This window comes from Lagenorhynchus albirostris, chromosome 3 (genome assembly GCF_949774975.1).
Source record: "Lagenorhynchus albirostris chromosome 3, mLagAlb1.1, whole genome shotgun sequence".
In the NCBI taxonomy this organism is placed as follows: Eukaryota; Metazoa; Chordata; class Mammalia; order Artiodactyla; family Delphinidae; genus Lagenorhynchus; species Lagenorhynchus albirostris.
This window is the reverse complement of record NC_083097.1, coordinates 158,810,450-158,834,458: the sequence shown is the minus strand read 5'-3', so window position 1 is coordinate 158,834,458 and position 24,009 is coordinate 158,810,450. Positions and strand designations below refer to the sequence as shown.

At 58.7% G+C, this 24,009-nt stretch overlaps 2 protein-coding genes across 5 annotated transcripts; both read left to right on the top strand.

Moving 5' to 3' along the window:
* USHBP1 (USH1 protein network component harmonin binding protein 1) lies at positions 1–8,087 on the top strand. Of its 4 annotated transcripts, none has more exons than XM_060144690.1 (12): positions 1–491; positions 586–734; positions 965–1,403; positions 3,598–3,723; positions 3,899–4,035; positions 4,207–4,347; positions 4,626–4,799; positions 5,421–5,514; positions 6,221–6,442; positions 7,127–7,233; positions 7,446–7,568; positions 7,823–8,087. In XM_060144690.1, exons 1-12 carry the CDS (start codon positions 435–437, stop codon positions 8,010–8,012), a joined length of 1,959 nt encoding a protein of 652 aa, XP_060000673.1. In that variant the 5' UTR covers positions 1–434; the 3' UTR covers positions 8,013–8,087. The 4 variants fall into 4 exon arrangements, with proteins under 4 accessions (XP_060000673.1, XP_060000671.1, XP_060000672.1 ...); XM_060144688.1 differs by having other exon boundaries at positions 5,421–5,670; XM_060144689.1 differs by lacking the exon at positions 4,207–4,347 and having other exon boundaries at positions 5,421–5,670.
* Positions 8,088–11,808: 3,721 nt separating this feature from the next.
* On the top strand, positions 11,809–22,318 carry NR2F6 (nuclear receptor subfamily 2 group F member 6). The gene is made up of 4 exons (XM_060144687.1): positions 11,809–12,732; positions 16,588–16,682; positions 19,701–20,285; positions 21,614–22,318. The coding sequence occupies exons 1-4, from the start codon at positions 12,446–12,448 to the stop codon at positions 21,886–21,888; spliced, it is 1,242 nt and encodes a 413-aa protein (XP_060000670.1). The 5' UTR covers positions 11,809–12,445; the 3' UTR covers positions 21,889–22,318.
* Positions 22,319–24,009: the final 1,691 nt, after the last annotated feature.

Here is a 24,009-nt window from a genome sequence, read left to right as displayed (position 1 = left end):
CCCCAAGAGTGTCCAGGGACTTGGTTTTCTGACCAAGGTGCCCCCAGAAGAACAGGGAATTAGAGCAGGCTGAGGGGACCAAACCCCAGGATTGGAATCTCTGGTTCAGGAGAGCCCTGGGGAGGAGAGAGGACTGTTGAAGTCCTCGTCCCAAGCCCATATAGGGGAGGGAGGGGAGCAAAGAGGTAGTGAAAAATAAAGGAGGCAGAAAAGAAAGAAGAGGTGAGGGCAAATTTGAGAGGTTGTGAGCTGACCGTCAAGGGAGGCATTCAAATCAACATTGATAACTCAAGATCCTTTCGGAGAAGTGAAATCAATGCCTATATCACAGAACAGGAAATTGAGGCTATCATTTGCTTTGAGCTGAGATCAGGTGGTGGTTTTAGGGGGTGAGGAAGGAGGAGGATTCAGGGGACCCTGATTTCTGGATAACAATGAGTGCCAGGGCCACACGGCCCCGAAGCCGGCGAGGGAGGCACGCCGCTCTGCCCGTAAGTGTCCCCCCTCCCTGCCACACCCAACTCTGCGAGACCCCAGGACCCAGACCTGCCTGGCTTAGAGCTCAGCTCTGGGGATCATTTGCAGGGTGAGCTGGACCCTGTGGCGGAGAGTTCAGAAGAGGCAGAGGCAGCCAGTGGGAGCTCTGAGCCGGGCCCTGTGCCATCTCAGGATAGCTGCAAGCCAGAGCCGCTGGGCCCTGAGGCGGAGGCCAAAGGGCAGGGCCTGGAGAGCAGGTAAGGCCCACTTGGTCTGTGTCCCCCACTACAGGCCCGGCACATCTTTCCCACTCATAGATCTGTTTATGTCCCTCCCCTACTCACACACATGCCATGGCTCCCATTGCCCTCAGTCTGACTTTCAAGGCCCTGCATGATGCAGTCCCAGCCTTGTTACAAAGCCTCTTTGTGTTAGCTACCCCAGATGACCCCATTTCCAGATCTTTCCATCTCTCACCTCTTCACAGGACTGACAAAGAAGTTGATGGGGACTCTAGCAGGGGACCTGCTCCAGCCCCCGAGGGGCCCTATGAGCCTGCCCAGGAAGCCCACCAGGCCCCAGAGGCAGCCCCACGGGACAGGGAGAATGTCCCCTCTGGACCCAGAGCCCCTGACGTGTTTCAGACTCTCCAGCAAGCTCTGAGCTCTCTGGAAGCGGCTGTTGCTGCCTGGCGCCACCAGCCCCCAAGATGTCCTGGGCCGTTGGAGGCAAAGGACAGAAGCGAGGGGGGACCAAAGCCCTGCTTGGAGCAGGAGCAGGCTGGGAGCTGCCAGCGGGATGCAGCCCGATTGACTGAAAGGAATGCCTGGTTGCGTTTGGCCCTGGGCAGCCGTGAGGACGAGCTGATCCGCACACAGAACTCCCTGAAGGCCTTCCAGGCTGAGAAGGAGATGCTGCAGAGAGAGGTGAGTGGGGCAGGCCTGCCTCCCAGGGCTCCCTGGTGGGAGGGAGGCAGCAGGCCTGTTGTAGGACACATTCAATCATTTGTTCATTTGTAAAGCTTTTGTGGAGGCTTGGCTGCTGAACCCCAAAGAGACAAAGGTCCCTTGCAACCTTAGTTAAGGTGATCAGAGAGGCCCAGTGAGGAGGCAGTGACACTTGAATGAAGACCACAGGGGGGCAAGGGAGGAACCATGCAAGGAGCTGGGGAAGAGCATTCTAGGCAAAGGGAACAGCATATGCAAAGGCCCTGAGGTTGGAGTGTGATTACTGTGTTCAACGAACAGTGAGGAGGCCAGTGTGGGGCTGAGCAGGAGGAGACAAGGGTACGGAGGTGGTGGGAGCAGATCCCGGAGTGCCTTGCGGGCTGCAGGGAGGATTTGAGCTTTTGCTCTGAGTGAGGTGGGAGCCACAGAGGGTTCCGAGCAAGCAAGGGTGGAGACCAGATGCAGGCATTCACAGGCGCCTTCTCACCACCGTGGGAGGAACAGCTAGTGGAGGGAGAGGCTGGAATCTTGGAGATCCAGGAGGAGGCACTGGTCCAGACATGTAAGGGATGGAAGCTGTGGAGGTGGTGAGAAGTGGACAGATTCTGGGTGATGCTGAAAGTGGAGCTGGCAGGTGGGGTGTGAAAGCTGGAGAGGGGTTGAGGACGAGCCCTGGGTTGGGAGCCTAGGAGACTGGAAGTGAGCCATAGGGAGCCTGTGGGAGGGGCAGGTTTGGTGGGAGGTAGACCAGAGCTGTTTGGGCCTTGATCAGCTCAAAATGCCATGAGCCACCCACACGGGTCCATTAAAGGGACAGTTCTGTGTCCAAGTCCAGAGCCTGGGGGATGTCAGGGAAGGAGGGACACAGGAGGTGAGACTTGGGGCTGCGGGAGCCCAGCATGAGGAGTAGGGCTCATTTCCCTACAGAGTGGAGCACATTTACCAGCTGGGAAAGAGGAGTCTTTTTAAAAAAAATTTACCCACTCTTTTTTTTTTTTTGCGGTACGCGGGCCTCTCACTGTTGTGGCCTCTCCTGTCGCGGAGCACAGGCTCCAGACGCGCAGGCTCAGCGGCCATGGCTCACGGGCCCAGCCGCTCCGCGGCATGCGGGATCTTCCCGGACTGGTGCACAAACCCGTGTCCCCTGCATCGGGGCAGGCGGACTCTCAACCACTGCGCCACCTGGGAAGCCCTTTCCCCACTCTTTAACCCCCGCCTCTGGCAACCACCAACCTGTTCTCTGTATCTGTGAGTTCAATTTTTAAAATTTTTGATTGATGGATGGATCAATTGATTGATTGATGCCGGGCCGCAGGTCTTGCGGGATCTCAGTTCCCCGATCAGAGATTGAACCCCGGGTGGAGTCCTAACCACTGGACTGCCAGGGAATTCCCTTGTTTTACTTTAGACTCCGCATATAAGTGAGGTCATACAGTATTTGTCTTTATCTGACTGACTTATTTCACTTAGCATAGTGCCTTCAAGGTCCTTCTATGTTGTCACACATGGCAAGGTTTCTTTTTTTACGGATGAATAATGTTTCATTGTATAAATGTATATACCACATCTTCTTATTCATCTCATCCATCAGCGGACACTTAGGTTGCTTCCATGTCTTGGCTCTTGTAAATAATGCTGCAATGAACATGAGGGTACAGATGTCTTTCCAAGTTAGTGTTTTGGTTTCTTTTGGATAAATACCCAGAAGTGGAATTGCTGGATCATGTGGCCCTTCTATTTTTACTCTTTTGAGGAAATGCCATGCTTTTTTTCCAGAGCGGCTGCACCTATTTACATTCTCACCAATGGTGCATGAGGGTTCCCTTTTCTCCACATCCTCGCCAGCACTTGTTATCTCTTGTCTTTTTGACGCTTGCCATTCTAACTGATGTAAGGTGGTATCTCATGGTGGTTTTGATTTGCATTTCCCCAAGGATCAGTGATGTTGAGCGTCTTTTCATGTACCTGTCGGCCATCTGTATGTCTAAGGAAAGAGAAGTCTTGAGTGGCTGAGTGACTTGTGCAAGGTTATACAGGGAGGGGTTTGGCAGGATGAGTGTCTGGGGGTCCTACCTTCCACCTGGGGCTCTTGCCACTGCTCCAGGAACAGGTCTTAGGGAAGGATGGTGGGTGGTTTGAGCACCCAGGCCTGACATCCCCCATTCCCCCACAGGTCCAGGAGCTGCAGGATTCCCTGCTGAGGCTGAGGCCCTTCCCACCTCCCTCCTGTGACCAAGCAGGCGGCTCGGGTAGTGGTTCCAGCAGCTCTGGGGCTGATGGGGAGACCTGGGGCACTCAGGTGAGTGTGGGAAGCTGAAAATCATGCATGATCTTAAGATCCTTAGGATTCAGGGCCATGAGACCCAAAGCCTGGTCATGTGAGCCAATAACTTCTGGGGTTGGAAAAGACCTAAACCCGTGATGCTGGGCTCTCAGTGACAATCTGGGTGAATCAAGTCACCTCCTTCTGGCAGGATCCCTTCTCCCTGGCTCACCCCCTGCTCCGGCGCCTCCAGAGTGATTCCAGCACCCAGATGCTTGGGTCTCTCCCCACCCAGCTCCTTGCCCCCGAGATGCACATCATGGAAGCCCAGATGGAGCATCTCCAGGGGTAAGAGCCACAAATGCTGAGCTCATAAGGGCACTGGTGCCTCCCAGCTGGGTTATAAAGCCAGGAGTCTGGAGCTGGATTTGGGGTGGGGTGGGGAAAGGTGGAAATCAACTGGGTTCTAACTGCCCTTCAAGGCCTCTCACTTTGCCTCTTCCCCACCTCTGGAGGCAGGAACATTGAGAAGCTCAAATGCTTCAACCGTCTGCTGTCAGCTGTGCTCCAGGAGTACAAGGGCCGGTGTGAGGGCCTCAGCATGCGGCTGGGCCAGCGGGAGGCTGAGGCCACTGCATTGCGTCTAGCCTTGCAGTATAGGTCAGTGCACCCTGCCCATGATATCACTGACTGGGAGGGAAATGGGTGTCCTCAGAGGATAGCCCCAATCCCCAGAGAGAGACAGAGTCCTCGCAGGAAAGTACTTTCCCTCACCACGGAAGTTAACTTAAGGCAGTTTTAGTCCAAGAGTGCTGAAGGAGTTTACAAACTCCCAGGGGTGGGGGTGGGAGGAGTAGTGAGGGGTCCAAGAGCAAGTGAGGATGTCACCTACACAGCAAGATGGGTGTCCTGGAGCGCTCAGAACTGGTGTCCCACAGTGAACACTGTGAGGAGGCATATGGGGCCTTGCTCACTCTTCGGAAGGCAGACTCAGGAGCAGGAGAAGAAGCCTTCATGGATGACTTGGAGGCGGCTGAGAAGGAAGCTCAGAGGCTTCTGGTGCAAGAGGAGGCTGCCATGGATGGAGGGATACTGCAGGATCCACGTCCAAGGTACCCCTGGGAACCCTGGGGACTGGGTGGGCCAATAAGTGGGGCTCTGATCGGAGAAAATGGGGCTCCCAGAACTGGCCACATGTTGGGGGTTGGTATGGCTCCTATGGTTGGCATGAGGCCTGCTGGAGTTGGCTGGTTGCTACACAACAACGTTGGCACAGTGATGACAGCCATTGGGGTTGGTATAGGACCCACCAGAGTTGGCATGAAGATGGATGATGGTGCCCACTGATTAGAAAGGGCATGATGGAGCTTAATGGGGTTGGCTTGATGTTGGTACCCACTGGCGTTGGCATGATGCTGCCTGACAGGGTTGGCAAGTTGAGTGATGGTCCCCATTGGGTTGGTGTGATGGCATCCACCATGATAACGTGAGTGACTGTGCCCATCGGCATGATGGTGTTCATCCATCATTCATCACTGATGGCTGATGTTGCCCATTGGGGTTTACATTATGGTACCCACCATGTTGGTTTGACCATGCCCAGCATAGATGGCATAGGAAGGACCCATGATGGTCAGAAAGATGGAAGCTGATGAAGCCCACCAGGGTTGGCACGAAGTTAGCACAACCATGTCCAGCAGTGTTGACATAGGCCCCTCTTCTGTTTCCTGTAGCCCCGAGGGCAGCAGTGTGGATAGGCCCACACCACAGGAGGTGGCTATACAGCTCCAGGGCTACGTCCAGCGTCTTCAGGAACGCCGTGCTCTGGTGAAGATTCCCCCAGAGCCTGGTCCCACCTTGGCACCCATGTCCGCTGTGCCCCGTGCAGAAGCCATGGTGCAGGCCATTCTGGGGACACAGCCTGGCCCAGCCCTGCCCCGGCTGGAGAAGATGCAGATCCAGGAGGACCTGGTGGCCACACGGGTACACATGGGCTGTGGCCACTGTGTCAGTCTTTCCTGGTGGGACCAAACCCTTTGCTGAGTCTGAGAGAGATGTGATTCAGGGACCAAGTAGCAAGGGAGAGTTTTGCTGGGCTGGGGACAAGCTTCCTGGAGGGAGGAGAGTTGGAGCTGGGGTTTTGAGGGATGATTAGGAATTCGTCCTCTGGAATTCAGTTTCTCACAAGACTTCCAATCTGGCTTTCCAAAATGCCCCTCCTATGGAAAAGAGATAGGGGCAGGGGACATAACCTGGGGGTTATAACCTGGCATGAAAGCTGAGGTTTTGAATTTGGAGAGACTCAGACACTTCCACTGAACTGCTACTTGACCTTGTCTAATCTACTTGCTCTCTCTGAACTGCCATTTCTACAGCTGTAGTTTTCATGGATGATATTTCCCATCTTGCAAGATCATGGCGAGTGTTGGGGTTCTTGCCTGACCTGCTCTCAGTGGGCGCCTCCTAGAGCCTCATTTTCCCCAACAATTGACCCTAGAGGTGCAAACCCTCTACCCTCTCCTTGGTCTCTTAGGAGACCCTAGCAGACCTGATGCTTCGGCTACAGCTGGTGCGGCGGGAGAAGCGGGCTCTGGAGCTGCGGGAGGCTGCCCTCCGAGCCCAGGGCCCAGCCCACGTGCTCCTGATGGAGCAGCTGCGCTGGGAGCGCGCAAAGCTCTGGACTGGTGGGGCCAACAGCAGTGGTGGAGACAGCAGTGGAGGAGGGAGCAGTGGAGATGAAGAGGAGTGGTCCCAGGTGAGTGGCCCTGCCTGGACCTGATAGGGATAGCAATATATTACTGGCTACGTGGTCCTGGTTAATCATAGCCCCCTTTGAGCCTGTTTCCATTTCTACACACAAAAAAAGGAGTTGAATGTTTAAGCTGCATGTTTCTTTCTTTGACGGTATTTAGCCCAATAAGCCCCAAGGGATTTAGTGTCTTCCAGTCACACCTGTGCCTCCTCCTTCCCACCCCCAGGCTGATTCATTTTCCCCCTCCAGCTTCCTTCCTGAGGCTTTCCTTTTTGCCCCTTACTGTCTAATCATGTCTGTCCTCTGCTTAAAGCCTTAGCAGCTTCTGGAACCCTCCTTTGAATCATCTCTCCTACCTCCAAGGCTTTGTAAGTGCTGTGCCCCTGCCAGGAACACCAGTCACTTTCTAATTAAGTCCTCAACCTCCTACAGGTCTGAGCTCAAACATCACCTCCTCCAGGAAGTCCTCGTGGACTGCCTGTAAATGAGATATTATTTATTCCCCTGTACCTTATTGGGGTACCGTTATTGGGTACTGTACCCTTATTGGGGTATCTCACCAGAGTGGGGGCTCTGTGAGAGCAGGGGCTGTAGCCACCACAATCTGGGCAACTTCGATGTCCAACTTGGGCTGAGCACACACTCAGCCTAGGCCTGTGTCACTACCCTCCCTGCTGCGTCCCACAGGGCCCTCCGGCTGTCCCTGGTGGCAGCAGGGCTGTTGATGGAGGCCAAGTGAGCAAAGTGCAGAACCCAGAAGAGCTAGCCCAGGAACTGTCAGCATCACTCACCCGGTGTGTGCCTGGGTCCTGTGCTGGGGGATATGTGGCCTGGGTAGGGGAAATATGTGAGAGCCCGTGGGGGTGTTGCATACCGTGCAGGGCTGGGTATACACCTGCATACAGTTGTGTTCACATGGAAACATCTTGGGCAGGTGGGTGGGAGGAGGGAAGGAAGACAAGATTGGCTATGGCTGTGAGCCCCTCTCTCTCCACCCCTGTACCAGGGCTCTGGGCCTGCGGGAGCAGCTGCAGTCCTTGCGGGAAGAGCTGGAAGAGGTGGCTCAGAAGGGGCGAGCCAGACGTGCTCAGAGTACTGAGCTGAACAGTGATTTATGCAAAGCTCACAGGTAGGTCCCCCTATGTGACCTCAGAAGCATCCCTGGCTCTCCCTGGGCCTCAGCTTCCCCCCTGTAAGGTGGGTGGCAGCTTCAATCCATTCCACACCTCCTCTGGTGCCTGATGTGTGTCAGCCCCTGCTGAGTGATTCTGGGACCCCAGGAAGACCCAATCTCAAAGAGCTCCCGTCTGGGGCTGGGAGTACATAGCCCGTCTTGGGTGGAATGGGGGGCTGTTTCCTGGCTCATCCTCCTACTCCCTCCAGTGCCCTGGTCATGGCCTTCCGTGGTGCCCACCGGAAGCAGGAAGAGCAACGGCGGAAGCTGGAGCAGCAGTTGGCACTAATGGAAGCCCGACAGGCAGAGGAGCTGGCAGTGCTGGAAGCCACCGCAAGGGCCCTGGGGAGGCCCAGACCGCCCTGCCTGCCTCCCCGGTCAGGAGGGACCTTTCTATAAGCCCTGCTCTGGTTGTGTCTGGACGTGCCAGATAGTTATGGCAGGTCATGTCATAAACTGTTCTAGGTGATGTTATGTCATGTGGCATGACTTTGCATGTTGAGGCGTGTTTGGTGTGATGGGGGCTGATACCTGGGTGTCTGGGGCTTGATAGTGGCCAGGCATTTGAGATAAACTTGGTATCTTTGGCCTGACACCATGTGGCATGTGAAGAGACATGTCAGCAGGGTAATGCCAGAAGCAGCTTGGGCTGTGGGGACAGGATCCCCAGGGCTGGCTGGGGGGATTCAGGGTTCAGTGAGGTTACATAGCCAGAGCTGAAATTCCAACCCTTATCTGTCTCCAGAAGCCCAGGGAGGAGTCCACTGGGGCAGGGCACACCTTCCCCTGCGCACCTCCTTCCCAGGGAAATGCTGGGTTTGGCCTGGCAGATGTTCCCAAGAGGAAGATACCCATATCCCAGAAGGAAGACTGAAGCCTGAACAGTTCAGGGTGTGGAACATTAGCTGGAAGAGCATTGCTCCCTGAGTGAAAGTAGAGGGAGGAGGAATCAGAGGTGGCTTTGGAATTTGCATTCAAAGAATGTGGAGCTAAGGTAAAGGGCCTCTGGGTGGTGAGCAAAGCAAAGGGAAGAAAAGCTGCAAGCAGTCATTCAGGGGGTTTGTACAGCTGTTGATGAGGAACTCAGAGAGGTGCTAATGGTGGGCAAAGAGGCACACTGCCCTCCAGGGCCTGGATGGCCCTTGGCCAGGCTGAGAAGTTGAGTCTTTCACCTGCCAGAGATGGGAGCTGTGGGAGGTGTTAGCGTCAGATTAATAGCAGGCAACTGATTAGCATGTTATTTGCGTAGGCCACACCCCTTGCCCTTCCACGCGGGTCTGGCAGGGTTGGGAAAGGGGGGCTGGGCTCGACCCTGCCGCTCCGGATTAGTGGCCAGCTGTCCCGTCTTGGGCGGTAGCTGAAACTCAAGACGGGGATTAGAAAGATTTTCATTCTCAGCCCGGTGGTGGTGGGGGCGGGGCGCGGGGTTCCAGGCAGCACCTGTGCAGGTGTGTGCGCGGCGTTACCGGCTCTCCCTGGGAGGGCAAGGCTGGCCTGAGGTCGGCGCTAGTAAGCCGCCAGGACTCAACCTGGTCCTCCGGATCCACAGACTCCTCGGGCAAGCGCTGGGGCTGGTGACCTTCGAACCCCTCGTACTCTCTCTGGACCGAGGCGGGCTTTGCAGAAAGCAGGCAAACTCAGGCAGGCAAGGTCGCCAGTGGCCGAACAGAGGAGCCGACTTTACCCCCCTCTTGTCCCTCTCCCTCCCTAAGAGTCTAAGTGATCTTAGCCCCCGAGTCCCACCAGCTTGCCCGTGGAGGGGGGGCCCGAGAGGAGACAAGGTCACCTGTAGGAGGGTGGGGAAGGAGTTCGCGCCGGAGGTGGAGGCAGGAGCTGAGGTCGCCATTGGGGGGCGGGGGCAGGTTCCCAGGCCGCCCGGAGCTGGGTCTTGCGGTTCCCACGGGTGCCCCCGCGGCAGATGGGCCCAGGCCTCTTTGTCCCCGGTCCGCGGCCGCTGCAAGGTCAAATGTCACCGCGGGGCCGCGGGCAGGGGTCAGGGGGGCGGGGCAGGACTTCGACCCTCCCCCGGAGAGCCCAGGGTGTCAGGGCGGTGGAGCTACTGGGAGGGGGCGGGGCGGCGGCCGAAGGGTTGGACCAATCCGAGGTTCTGGGATCTGCTGCAGACCTCTCAGTCTCCAACCGGTCCCCAGACCGCCACTTAGGAGCCCCCTTCCTCCAGACTTGTGGCCCTCAAACCCCAGTTCCTTGCTTCCTCCCTTCTCCAGCCCCCCTCTGACTCCTTTCCTTGAGGCTTCTCTCCCTTACAAGTCTCCCTCTCTCATCTTTTCTCTGAGACACCCACCTCCATGTCTCCCCCCACCCCATCAAGGATCCTAGAAAGTCCAGATCAGGGACCTAGGACTCCCGTCCTCACCTCAAAACCCATCCAGCACCCCCATGTTCCCTGGCACCCCCAGAACCAAAGGGTCCTCTCTAACCATCCAGGCCCACCTCCCCTAGAGTGGCTTACAGGGCAGAGAACTCCACTCTAGTCAGACCCATGGAAAGTCCTTGCTCGTGTCTAACCCTAGTCCTTCTTGCTTTCTGTACTTGTTAAAACCTCCCCCACCTCACACCCAGCCAGACCCTCCCCAGAAGGCCCAGAGGCCCAGGGCTGGGCATCTATTGCCTGGCTTCTCCAGAACCTTGGTATCGTCTTAAATGCTGCATAATCTCCAAGCATCTCCTGCCCTAGTCACGGAGGGTGCCCCGTCAGATGTCATCTGGAGAGGGTAATGGCTTTTCCCAAGGACGCTTCCTGAGAGATGAGGGTGTAGGAGCTGGTGGGGGCAGAGGGCACTGCTCTCCTGCCTACAGCCTCAGAGGCCCTGCCACATGCCCTGGTGTCCAGCTCAGCCCAGGACAGGGCAGGAGATAAGGCCGGGTGCCCGGACCTGCAGGACTCCAAGGTGAAAAGTCACTGCAGGAAGGGCTTTTCCAGCCGGTTAAATGTTAACAGGCCCAGAAACAGAGGCCCAGGTTTCTTTGCCCAGGGCGGCTGGGGTGGCATACAAAGAGTGCTTAATATATGCAATATATGCTGGCTGCCCCAGCCCGGGGTCTTGGTGTGTGTGTGTGTGTGTGTGTGTGTGTCTTGGTGTGTGTGTGTGTGTGTGTGTGTGTGTGTGTGTGTGTGACGTGGAGGCAGAACGGCAACTGGGAGGCTCTGGGGAGCCTGGAAGAGACATCTGTAGTCCAGCCGGCCCCCGGCCAAGCCCTTTCTGTGAAGCACAGAAAGAAAAGGAAATTAAAGGGGAAAGGGGCAGGCCCCGCAGGGGTGGTGGGAATTCCTGTCGCCTGCAGCCTCGCTGGGCGGGTGGGCGCACTGCCCACAGAGGCCTGAAATTCTGGCGAAGGCCACCCCCCACCCCACCCCCGCCCCCGACCTCGCGCCCCCGCCGGCCGCAGACCACAACATCCCTTCCCCCCGGAGATTCCGAGCACCAGGTGTTAGCCCAAGCAGAGAAAGGGTGGGGTGGGGGTCGGACGCAGAGACTTTCTGGAAGAGGAAGCAAACACAATCCATCATGCAACTGTGCAAAGAAATGCCCCAGGGGGTGTGTGTGTGTGTGTGTGTGTGTGTGTGTGTGTGTGTGTGTGTGTGTGTGTGTGTGTGTGTGTGTGTGTGTGTGTGTGTGTGTGTGTGTGTGTGTGTGTGTGTGTGTGTGTTGCGCAGGGGCGTGCCCCCCGGGTGCAACCGGCCCCCCATTATTGCTTCTGCCGGGAATGCAGGGGGGTGGTGCCGAGGGGCGCTTCGAGGGCGGCTGAGCTACACAACGTCCAAGGCCGGAGGTGGAGGGGAGGGCCTTAGAGAGACATCTTGGCGAGGCTGCGGAAGGGCAGAGGGCAGCACTGGCCCAGGCTCCCGCCGCGGCCCGGCGGGGGTTAAGGCTGGAGCTGGGCGAGGGCGGGGGTGGGAGTGGTGTAGGAGAAGGAGGGAGAGGGAGGAGGGTCTGGCCGTGCGGCCCCGCGCTCCGCCCTCGCCCCTCCCGCCGGCCTGGGCGCCGGGCGCCGCGCACGGCCACCCATGTCCTTATAAGGGCGGCCGTCGCCGGGGCAACGAGCGCCCGCCCCCAGCCCGCGGCGCGCGCCCCTGCCCCCGCCCCCACCCCCCGCCCGCCCCGCGAATGGAACGTTGTGTGTCAAACCGGCCGCAGCGCGAGGCCGGCGCGCGGGGTCGGCGGCGGCGAGAGCGAGGCTCGGGCCCAGGCACAGGCCCAGGCCGGGCGGGCGCGGCCGCAGCGGGGGCGGCAGCTCGGGAAGCGCCTGCCCGCGGCCCTGCAGGCCCCGAACGGCCACCGGGGGACCTGGGGGACTCAGGGGGCGCGGTGACCGGCCCCGGCGCGCGCCCGCCGCCCCTCCCCCCCGCCGCGGGCGGCCGAGCAACTTGCGGCCAAACTTTCCCCCCGGCCTCCCGCACTCGGATGGCAGCCCGCTAAGTTGGCCGCAGCCCTCGGCCGAGCGGCGGCCAGGCCAGAGGGCTCCCCCTGCGCAGCCTGGGCCGGGCCATGGCCCGAGCTCCCCCGCCGGGGCCCCAGGGCGGCGGGGCGCGAGTCCCCGGGGCCCCCGGCCAGCACCTCTAGCGCGCCCCCCCGGCCCCGGGCCTGGCCCCGCGCTCGCGTGGGAAAGTTGGCCTGGAACCGGCCCGACCAGTTCCTCCCGGGCGCGCGGACCGGCCGCAGGAAGTTGCTGCAAAACTTTTTTGGGGGGTGCAGCCGGGTGCCCCCGGCGCGCCGGGGCCGGATGCGCGCCGGGTAGGGTCCCCCGGGTCGAGAGGGGTGCCCCGAGGGAAGAGCGCGGAGGGGGCGCCCCGGCCCTGCTGCCCTGGGGCTATGGCCATGGTGACCGGCGGCTGGGGCGGCCCCGGTGGCGGCGGCGGCGACACGAACGGCGTGGATAAGGCGGGCGGCTACCCGCGCGCGGCGGAGGAAGACTCGGCCTCACCCCCCGGCGCCGCCAGCGACGCTGAGCAAGGCGACGAGGAGCGGCCGGGGCTGCAGGTGGACTGCGTGGTGTGCGGGGACAAGTCGAGCGGCAAGCACTACGGCGTCTTCACCTGCGAGGGCTGCAAGAGCTTCTTCAAGCGGAGCATCCGCCGCAACCTAAGCTACACCTGCCGGTGAGCCCCCTATCAGCGCATCGCCGCCGGGCACCCGGCCCCGCTGTGGGCCGGGCCTCTGACCTGCTCGGTCACCTTGGGCCTGGCGCTGACCTTCCGTGGGTCTCCACTTCCCGTCTGAGATAGGGGCACAGATCCTTTTCCCCCTCTCCATTACATTCTTGGGATTGTGTATACTGACGGCGCTGTATCGATGCAGGTCCCCCCTTCAGGTGGTCCCTTGCGGCATCCGCCCTAGTTACTTGCTCCCCCTTTCTCCCTTCCTTTTCTCCGGACAGGGGTCAGCTCCGCGCGGGGAGGGGTTGTGGTGCTGTCAGGGGTGGGTCCCTGACCCCAGGGCATCCCTTCTCTTGGGAATCTCAGCGCGTGGGGTACCCCGCGGGAATCAAACGTGGAACTTGGACTGTGGGGCTCACAGTGTCCAGGGGCCATTGTCTGCGGCCGCGCGGATCGATACGGCGCGCCCTTGGGGTCAAATATCACTTCCAAAGTCGCTCTGACCACCGAGGCTGCGGCGGGAGCGAAACTGGGGTGGCACAGGGCAGCCTTCTTCGCGTGGGGGCCCCTGCTGTGGGGTTGGGCCTGCTCACCGGGGGAACCCCCGCCCCCCCCCCCCTCACCCCAGCCCTGGCTCACCCTGGGCTTTGGGTCACCGGAAACTCCTGCTCGAGGTCCGGGTGGGTGGCGGGATTTGACCGCATCTTGGCTGCTCGCCCCCCCACCCCCACCCCCACCCAGGAGTTGGTGCAGAGCTGGGCTCCTGGAAAATCCCTGAAACTTTGGTCCACTCTGAGACAGGGTGGGCATGAATGTTTCCAAGAAGCAGCCCTGGACTGTCCTAGGTTGGAGTCCCCGCTGACAGGGTGTGGCCGTGCTAGCTTCTCTCCTTAGTTCTGGGGCATTAGGTGTGGGGGGAGAAGCCGCTGGCATTGAGTGTCCAGGCCAGGGCTCCCTTTCCCACCACTCTTTGGTGAGCCTCCTTTTGCTCCATTGACAAGCCCCTACTCTGCATCCTCCAGGAACATGCTTGGGCTCTGTAGAGCCAGTTTGGAGAGTCCCATTTTCCAGATGGGCAAAACCGAGGCCCAGAACGCTCTTGGTGCCTGCCCTGGGTCACCCGGGGAGAGACCCTGCTCCACTTGGGGCTTAGCAAGGGGAACTGTGGGGTTGGGAAGAGAGGGGCAGCTGAGTCTGGGTCAGGGTGTCCCCAGCGAGAGCTGCTGGTCGAGGGCTTGTTGGCAAGGCCACTGGGCGGAGCCCCAGGCACCTGAAGCAGGAGTTTGGCCCCAGGTCCAGCCTGTCTGGGGTGGCTGTGTGTGTGGGGGAGCTGGCTTAACTCTCTCCTCCAGTGCTAACTGGGCCACCAGACTTTGGCCTCATTTTTGCTGCTGGAATAGCTGCCTGCTCTCTGGCCAGGTCTTTAGGGAGGGCAGAGGAGGGGCTCAGGTAGTTTTGGGGTCCCAGAGGCTCCCTGAGAGTGGGAGCAGGGAGCACCAAGGTCGGGGAGAGGGGCCGTGGTTTGGGGCTGGCAGGTTCTTCAGAAGGTCTCTGCTGTGTGACCTGGTGAAGTCACTGCTTCTCTCTGAGCCTCAGATTGATTCAGCAAAGTCCCCTCAGGGCCTGGCCTGGGTGATTTGATGCCGGCCCCCTAGAAAAGACCCTAGCTCCAAGCCCAGCCCTCTCCCAGTTTGGGGGAGACACAGGTGTCCCCAGCTTGTGCGGTGTGGGTTGGGCCAGAGGGAGGGATGGTCTGCGGTCCCAGGAGGGAACAAGGGGCTCTGCCTAAGGGTCAGAGAGGAAGGCCACCGGAAGTGGGCCTTGAAACATGAGGGGTTTAGCAGATAGAAGCAAAGGGCACTCCTGCAGAGAGTGTAGCTACAGCAAACACTCAGTGGCAGGTTTGGGGGAGCAGTGATGTAAGATGAGACCACCCAGGCATAGGAGAAGTTAGAGGTGAGTGGGTCTGAAATGCTGGACTGAGGTCAGTGGGGAGCCATGAAGGGTGTGTGAGCAAGACAGGGCTATGATCCAATTGGACTGGAAGCCAGAGCCCAGGGAGGAGGCTGAATTGGACTGTGGGGTTCGGCAAAGCATGTGCTCTTTAGGTGGGATGACAGGTAGAACTTACTGTTTCCTCATCTGGAGGGACAGAAGCTCTGTCCTGACTCTACAGCTGGGGAAGTTGAGGCAGAAGGCTCAGGGCCTCCCCTGAGGTCTGAGGGCCCTGAGCCAGGCTCCTGCCTGCCTGCCCGCCCCAGGCCTGGCTGTTTCCACGCGGCTGCCCAGGACCCTCCCACTGCATGCCTGCTGGGCTTTGTTCTGGTTCTGCCTGAGCTCCCTTTGCCCTAGTAAGGCCTCTTCCTGGGGGCTCAGGCTGGTGGGACACAGGGGCCTGGGCTCAGAGGCTGGCGCTGCAGGACACAGAGGCCTTGCAGAGCCTCAGCTCTCCTAAATCTGCCGTTGGGACTCGCAGCTGGGGCTTGGGTCTTGACGCCCTCCCCCCACGCCCCCAATTTCTCCAGAATGAGTGCATTCCATGTAGAATTGGCCTCTGGCCTCCCATTTTTAGATGAGGAAACCAAGGCTCAGTGGAGAAGTCACAGCCCAAAGATCAGGGCTGGGTGTCTGCAGTTGAGATGTGTTTGATTTTTAACTTCATTAAGTGTTTGTTTTACTTTGTGACTGTCTCTGGGTACCCTCTTGGTGCCCAGCTGGGACTCCAGGGTGTCTGCCCCAAGCCTGGGCCTCAGAAGGCCCTGAGCCCAGGGTGGAGAGAGATAGGGAGGGAGCACAGGGGCAGGGGCGAGGGGGAAAAGGTGCTGGGGACATTTGAAGAACAAAGGCCTGAACCTTCCTGCTAGGGACTGACCCTGGATGGGAACTCATTGCCTCACAGGGCGGGGCCACCTGTCCCATCCCTGGAAGAGGCAACAACAATCCCTGAGGGCCTCCCAGAGGAAGCTTCTTGTACTCAGTTAGGAATTGGACCTTCTTTCCAGAGAAGGGGTTTGGGATCTTAAAGGGGTACAGGAGTTCATTTGTTCATTCACTCATTTGTTCGTTCATTTGTTCGTGGTGGCCTCGTGTAGGGCAGTAATGCTGGGGCTCCACAGTCCCCCTAGAGGACTGGCCTGGCTCCTAGTCTCTTAGTCAACTCACAAAGCCTTGCTCCCTGACCATGTTCCTTCTCTGCTCTCACATTGCCCTTGGGACAAAGAACCTGACCCTTGGCCTGACAGTGACCAAGTAAAGTGAAACTGTTTAGGCCTTCATATTTTGGCATTTCCAACCTTTTGCCCTTGTTGCCCACTCTGCCTGGAACTGCCTCTGTTTCCCTGGGGAACTTCTGATCATCCTTCAAAACCCAGTTCCAGGGCTTCCCTGGTGGCGCAGTGGTTGAGAGTCTGCCTGCCGATGCAGGGGACACGGGTTCGTGCCCCAGTCCGGGAAGATCCCACATGCCGCGGAGTGGCTGGGCCCGTGAGCCATGGCTGCTGAGCCTGCGCGTCCGGAGCCTGTGCTCCGCGACGGGAGAGGGCACAACAGTGAGAGGCCCATGTATTGCAAAAAACAAAAAAAACCAACAAAAAAACAAAAACCCAGTTCTAACATATCCACTCTGGTGTGCTCATCTGCTTTGCCACAGACTGCTCTTCATCTGTGGCACTCACCCGAATTGTCCTTTCCTCTTTGCAGGCCTAGCCTCTGTGCCACTTTGGGGCCACTTGCCCAGCCGAGGTTTGTGGGGGTCTGGTGGTTCTCAGGGGCAGCCTTCAAAGGTGTCTCACAAGGTGGCTCCAGGGGCAGGATGTGGGTGTCACGGTAACCCCCATGGTGACCTCTGCATGCCCACAGGTCCAACCGTGACTGCCAGATTGACCAGCATCACCGGAACCAGTGCCAGTACTGCCGCCTCAAGAAGTGTTTCCGGGTGGGCATGAGGAAGGAGGGTGAGTACCTGCTGGGGTGGTGCAGGCAGGGGATGAACAAACGGCCTGCCCTTTGCTCCTTCTTTTGGGGTCTGGGAGCTATGGAGGGCGGGGTCTGGTGCCTGCTAACCTCGTTACCACCAATGATCCTGAGATCCCGTGGGCCTGGGTTTGGCGCTGGGCTGGAGGAATCCAATTATCCGTGGCTGTCTGGTGGCGGCTGCAGAACTGGGATGCAAGGGACTCCCTGACTCCGGCCCATTTTAGAATTGTTCTTCCCCCACCCTCCCCAGTTCCTCCCCAGGCCCCACCCCGGCCTCAGAGGCAGGTTCCCTGGCCCTGATACCCTGGTGACCCCCCTGCCCTCTAGCCAGGCTACCGCTTTCTGAACAAGGATGTATTTTTTTATTTGATTTGCTTTCCCTCCACCCTCCAGCCTCCACCCCCTGCCTTGTGTTTGCCCAAGGCAGGAACTCACCTGACTAAGGCAAAGGGCAGCTTACCTTTCCGCCTGACCGGGGCACTGGGAGCCAGAGGGAGGCCCAGCCTCTTGTCCTTGCCCTGGGGACTTGGGTGGATACACGCGGGGCAGCTGGGTCTAGAACTCCACCAAGCACTCTTAGAATTCAAGTGGAACTCAGACACTTGTACATGGGTGTCTGGGCTTGGGAGCAGAATCTGGCCCATTTCAGTGGTGGCCCCTGTGCTGGGCTTCATGTCTCTGCCTGGACTCTCATGATCCAGGCCAGCAGTTCTTCCCTGCATCTAACCTGAGTCTCTCCTGCTCTAAAGATGGTTTCTCCTCTGCTGGGCCTCTGTGGGAGAAGCTGGGACAGCTGCTCAGACTCTTTCTCTTAAGACCGTCTCGTCACTCCCTTTGGTCATTTTAAGTGTGGCGGTGACTGTCTCTCCCCCCCCCCCCCCCCCCCCCCCCCCGCCAACCTGGATTTTACCTCCACTTGTTGATCTGACCTAAACTCCTGATATACATCTTATCAGGGCTTCAGATCTGTAAAGTCTTGGGGTGGAAATAATAATCTCAGGTCATGCCCCAAGCACAGCCCTATCTCAGGGCCTTTGCACAGGTTGTTCCCTCTGCCTGGAACGCTTGCCCAGTCACCTGCATGGCTTCCTCCCTTGCCTCCTTTAAGATTTGCTCAAACAACACCTCCTCAGAGAAGCCCTCCTGATTACCCTTCGCCATCCCCTCTTTATTTCAGGCCATCTATCTTGCTTTATAATTTACTTGCTCCTCTATCAGGATGTTCTCCTCAAGGTCAGAGACTTTTGTCTGTCTTGGTTTTTGACATATCCCCAGTGCCTAGACCAGCCCCGAAACCCATAAGGTGCTTAATAAATGTTTCTTGGCTTGAGTTACTATCCATTTAGCTCTTACTAAGTGCCAAATGCTATTCTAAGCAAGTTAGATACATTCTCATGTAAATTCAGTGATTGGTCTCATCATCATCACCATTTTTATTATCAACTGCATTTTTTATAAATGGGAAGACAGCACAGAGAGCAATAGAACTGTGGTTGGGATTTGAACCCACAGTCCTGGCTGAATGAGGAGGAAGAGCTGGGGAAAGGGGTTCTCAGGAAGCGGGAACAGCAGGTGCAAAAGGCCCTAAGGTGGAAACGTGGCTGGATGGTGGAAGAATGGTGGGGGTGGGGTTTAGAACCAAGTGGGCCCGGGATTGACTGGGATTCACTCTCTCTCGGGCCTCATCTGGCTACACCCATTTGACAGATGATTCTGAGACTTCGAAATCACATGGAGCAAGGCTTGAATCCAAGCTCCTGTTTCCCTGATCAGCTCTGCTAGCCCCTGGCTCCCACTTGCATCCCCCTCCCCATCTGCTTCGTGGTGGGTTGACCAGAAGTTCATGGAGGTGGTGAGACAGGGCATTCCACCTCATTAAAACTCATTAATTAGTCTCTGCCTGGCACCCAGCCCAGTCAGCCCCTCCGCCCCTCCCTCTGTGGCACAGGCCAGGCTGGCATGCAGCCACCTCTCCCCTCCTTGCACCTCAGCTTCCCTCTTCTCACCAACCTGATCACTGGGGGCACTGGCCAAGGCCAGCAATTGGTCCTCCCCGCTCATAGGCAAGGTTACTGATGGAATCACATGTTTACTGAGCACTTGCTACTGGCCAGGACTCCACTCTTAGCACTGAGGTCACTGCAGAGACCCAGAGAGATGAGACCTGCTCTAGGGGGCCATGACCTGGAGGGTGGGGCTGGGAGGTCTCTCCATAGGAGAGATCAGTGCTCAGCCCATACTGATCACTTGTTTTAGGGGTAGGCTGGCCATGTGCCCCAAGTCCTAGGAAGGAAGGTGATTGCTCCCTGGACCCATTCTCAGGTCTTGGACCCCTATGATTGACAGATGAGGACATGATTGACAGGTTTAGTCTCCCTGGCTGCGGAGGAGAGCTCACACAGTCCAGCAGGAGGGGGCCAGGTGTGAATTAAATTAGCCCTCACCCAGTGGTCCCATTCCCACCTGGGAAGGTTCCCCCTGTCCCAGGGTCATGGCCCTTCTCTGAAGGAAGTAGGAGTTGGATGGTGGCTGGACATGGACTCAGGCTGAGGGCACAGGGCAGAGCAGGGTGGGGCATGCAAGACCTTGGCCTCTGTCATCCCAACAAGCTTTGTGCCCATGAGGTGGGGATTGGGGGTCCAGGGAAGGGCTGAGCTGGGGGGCTTGGAGGGGAGGGGGCTGAGTGACCCTTTGATAACTTTATCTCCTCCCCTTATTCCTCCCTACTTGGCCCCCCGCCCACTCTCTCCGGGTACCCACCTTCCCCCTCCTTCCTTCCCCCCCCACTCCCTTTTCCTCACACCCCACTCACCCCTCTCTGGTTTCCCGTATTCCTCAATCCCCTTCCTATCCCATTTTCGTCACTCCCTCTCTCCCATCTCCTGATTCCACCCCTCCCTTCTCCCCTCCTCCCTCTCCTGTCCCTCCCTCATTTCCTGCGGGGCTGGCTATCTCCCCTCCTCCCCGCCCCCCCCATCTCCATCTCCCCCTCGCAGCGGTGCAGCGCGGCCGCATTCCGCACTCGCTGCCTGGCGCCGTGGCAGCCTCCTCGGGCAGCCCCCCGGGCTCTGCGCTGGCGGCGGCCGGCGGAGACCTCTTCCCGGGGCAGCCGGTGTCGGAGCTGATCGCGCAGCTGCTGCGCGCCGAGCCCTACCCTGCGGCGGCTGGGCGCTTCGGCGCGGGCGCAGCGGGCGCGTTCGGCGCAGGGGGCGGCGCAGCGGGCGCGGTGCTGGGCATCGACAACGTGTGCGAGCTGGCTGCGCGGCTGCTCTTCAGCACCGTGGAGTGGGCGCGCCACGCGCCCTTCTTCCCCGAGCTGCCGGTGGCTGACCAGGTGGCGCTGCTGCGCCTCAGCTGGAGCGAGCTCTTCGTGCTGAACGCGGCGCAGGCGGCGCTGCCCCTGCACACGGCGCCGCTGCTGGCCGCCGCCGGCCTGCACGCTGCACCCATGGCCGCCGAGCGCGCCGTGGCCTTCATGGACCAGGTGCGCGCCTTCCAGGAGCAGGTGGACAAGCTGGGCCGCCTGCAGGTCGACTCGGCGGAGTACGGCTGCCTCAAGGCCATCGCGCTCTTCACGCCTGGTGAGATGACCTGAAATGGGGGGCTCTGAGGCCGTGGGAGGGGTGGGAGGGAGGGGTGCGACCTAGATCCTGACCCTGGCCCCGGCCGCCTTAGCCCTTCACTCCCTGATCCACAGCTAGCCAGACTTGTGTCCCTGAAAGCGCCTTGAGCGTTGATGGGGGACAGTGGAGGAGGTGATGCGGGCGGTGTGACACCCTGATGGCCCCACCCCCGATCCCAGGTCACCCTAAGAACTTCGATCCCTGTTCGGACCCGTGACTCACGGCCCCACAGCCTCTCTCCCTGATTCCCAGGCCCCCTGAGACCCCCCATCCTTCACCCCCTCATCAAGGTACTCATCGTGCTCAGTGGGCACTGACAGCAGAATGACAAGTGGGGGGACGCGGGAGGAGAGGTCCCCCCACCTGGTTCTGGCCCTCATTCCCTGATCTCTGTTGTCCTCCCCAAACCCTCTGACCCTCATCTGCCAAATTAGGGTTCTCTTCTTGTTACTGACCACTTATGGAGAGCTGCCAGGCAGGGGTGCCTTGACACCTGGTTCTGGCTTCCCCTGGGCTCTCCACTCCCAGATTCCTGGGGCCCCTAGACCTCTGACCCAGGGCTCCCAACCTGCCCCATGACCCGCCTCCAGGGGCCACCCCTCGCTGAGCTGGAGAGGGTAGGGGGTGTGGCTTGGAGCCCCTCCCACCGAGGGGCGGGACTCCGAGCGGAGCCGTGTGCTTCCTTACGTGTCTTTGGTAACCGTCCAGCAGCCAAAGCCCTGCTTTATTCCAGGGAGTGGCGCAGCTGGCTCTGCGCTCTGGAAGGAGGCCCCACTAGGTGTCTCCTTTGGGGCCAGGGATGCGGGAACCAGACACAGGCTACTCCGGGAGGTGGCTTTCATCCAATAAATATGGCTTTGCCCCTCATTTCCCCAGGAGACTTTCTCTGCCCCCATTCATGGGGCTGTCATCTTCACTCACATCGCAGGCCCCTCTGGGGTGTCTGAATACCCCCTCTAGGCTTTGCTTTCCTCCCCAAGTCCCCTCCCCAGCCTCTTCCCCTTGAGCTTGATTAGAACTTGTCTCCCTGCTAAATGCTTTAGTCAGGGCCCCTCCACCCTTGAGACATCACTGCCTGCACCCCTGTGCCATCGTCCTTGGATGAAGCCACCTTAATATTTCTTGAGGACCAACACTGCCATTTGTGCCCTAGGCCCCCATCTCCCACCTCCTGAGTGCCCTCGTTCTGTATCAACAGCCCTGAGTGGTGCCCCCGCTCCCCCGTCAGCCCTGGGGTCCTGTGTCCTCCCGCCACCTCCTCTTCTGACCTTTCCCTTGTCTCCCAGATGCCTGTGGCCTCTCAGACCCAGCGCACGTGGAGAGCCTGCAGGAGAAGGCCCAGGTGGCCCTCACCGAGTATGTGCGGGCCCAGTACCCATCACAGCCCCAGCGCTTTGGGCGCCTGCTGCTGCGGCTCCCTGCCCTGCGTGCTGTCCCCGCCTCCCTCATCTCCCAGCTGTTCTTCATGCGCCTGGTGGGCAAGACACCCATTGAGACGCTGATCCGAGACATGCTGCTGTCGGGAAGTACCTTCAACTGGCCCTACGGCTCGGGCCAGTGACTGGACAGGGCCGGGTCTGCAGACCTCCAGGGACACATATGCTCAAGCCTCCAGTGGGGGCCCCCAGGCAGAGGACCCCGGCTTCCCTCCTCAGACTCCTGTTTTTTAAAGACTGTGAAATGTTTGTGTTTTTTGTTTTCTAAGTGATCATGAAACCAAAAAAGACTGTCTAGGCTCCAGCCAAGTCTTCCCCAGAAGCCCTGGTCAAGATGAGGGGCGAGACTGAGGGTCCAATCCCAGGACAGCCGTGTCCCTTGGTGCCCCAAGCATGAACTCATGGTGCAGTGGCTTCTCTGGTGTGATGGACAAAGTCCTGGCATCTGGACTGGAGGGGCAGCTGCACCCGGGCAGGGGTAGCGTGTACCAGGCCGATCCTTTGGACACTACATGATGGATGAATTAAGGCCAATAATAAAGAAGTTTCCTACCTGCGCAGCCTCTGTCATCTTTGTGAGGGGAGGGTGGCACGGAGGGCGCCCTACCATGGCTACCCACTCCCAGCCATCTGGAACACCCACAACCTAACAACAGCCCTACTTTCTGTTTCTGTTGGACAGTTTTGTGGGGGATCTGCAGCTGGGGGCAGGAAGGGGGGCCCGAGGTCAGCCAGTGAGTCTGTAAGAGTTGAGCTCAGCAGATGGCTCAGGTTTGAATTCAGATTCTGGCTTAGGAGGGTGAGCCTCATAGATTAACATAAGCCTTAGACCAAACACTTGTTTCTTTTCTTGGCCGTGCCACACGGCTTGCGGGATCTTAGCTCCCTGACCAGGTATTGAACCCCGGACCCACGGCAGTGAAAGTGCCGAGTTCTAACCACTGGACTGCCAGGGAATTCCCTTTATTGTTTTCTTTGGTCGGCCCTTAGTCATCTGGGCCCCAGTATCCTCAGGAGAAACATCTGGGGCTAGTTTTGTCACATGATCTCAGCCCAGACAGAACCCTCCATTTCCCTGGCCACAGCGACTGCTTTAGGGAGGGCACGTGGCCCAGAGCTGGCCAATGAGATTCAATGGCAGGGTTGGGAATTCGGAGGATATCATTAAAGCAAAGCAGAGCCAAAAGAGAAAGACCAATTTCCCTGCGTCAAGCCATACCTGAAACCCTCGGGTGTTTAAGTTCCATGAGCCCAGGCTTCCCCTTTTGTGCCTGAGCCAGTTTGAATTTGGTTTCTTCTCACCTGTAACTAAAAAACTCCTGTTTTGAAAATTGGCACTTGGAAGGTGAGGACCTCTAAGGACAGACTTTGAAATGAGGACTTGAGTTGATGTGCAGTGATGCAGCACCAGGGAGCTTGCCACCCTGTCCTCGGAAGTTTGTGGCTCAGCTCTGTGGTGGGAAAGGCACCTATGGAATGTATTGCCAGGACTGTGGCTCTAGGGGATGGCTAGAAAGGGCCCAGATCGTGGTGGTGGGTGGCATCTGTTGATCCTGACAGGTCTTGTCAAGCAAAGACAAGCCCTTTATCAGAGATGCCCCTTTGAAAACAGTGAGCAAAGAACTCGGGTCTCACCCTGCAGGCTAGGCCAGTGCTCAGCCCTAAGGCAGTCCCAGTCCCCCAAAATGCTCTCCACTGGCACCCCAGGCTCCCCCATGTCTGTCTCGGAGGAGGTCTGGGAAGGCGGGGAGGAAGGAACGAGGGTCTTTTGGGTATGCCCTGTTCCCAGAAGGGGACTGAGGTGGGAATGGGATGCAGAGGCTACTGGGCTCTCCCATTGGTGGCTGGGCTGGTTTCTAATCGGTAGGTGTTTTCTGCGCTGTACTGTGCATAAGTGAATGTCTGTCCATTCCAGTTGGCCTGGACAGCAATGCCCCATTTCTCAGATTCACAGAACATCTGTGGACTGACCAAGACCATGGTATCTGTCCTGGCTTCCAGTCGGCCAGAGACTTGGATGCCTGTCCAGGCCTGTCTGCTGAACTCCTACTTCTACTACAAAACCCTACCCATATGTCCTCTTCGGCAGGAAGACATCTTGAGCCTCCCTGGTTGTTAGGACTCTGCTGTCCGGGTCCAGCCCTCTGTCATTGCTCTGTCACACTGGGCTCTCTTCCCTGAGGACATGGGTTTCTTGAGGATCAGTCCTGGGACTGAGGCCTCTCTGTGACCCAGTGGCTGGCACT

Excerpts from the sequence above, each read along its gene's own strand:
- USHBP1 (XM_060144688.1), top strand. The coding sequence starts at position 435 with ATGAGTGCCAGGGCCACACGGCCCCGAAGCCGGCGAGGGAGGCACGCC. Across the intron at positions 3,724-3,898 it reads GGGAGACCTGGGGCACTCAG|GATCCCTTCTCCCTGGCTCA; the intron begins GTGAGTGTGGGA and ends TCCTTCTGGCAG. Across the intron at positions 7,234-7,445 it reads CTGTCAGCATCACTCACCCG|GGCTCTGGGCCTGCGGGAGC; the intron begins GTGTGTGCCTGG and ends CCCCTGTACCAG.
- NR2F6 (XM_060144687.1), top strand. The coding sequence starts at position 12,446 with ATGGCCATGGTGACCGGCGGCTGGGGCGGCCCCGGTGGCGGCGGCGGC. Across the intron at positions 12,733-16,587 it reads AACCTAAGCTACACCTGCCG|GTCCAACCGTGACTGCCAGA; the intron begins GTGAGCCCCCTA and ends GCATGCCCACAG. Across the intron at positions 16,683-19,700 it reads GGTGGGCATGAGGAAGGAGG|CGGTGCAGCGCGGCCGCATT; the intron begins GTGAGTACCTGC and ends TCCCCCTCGCAG.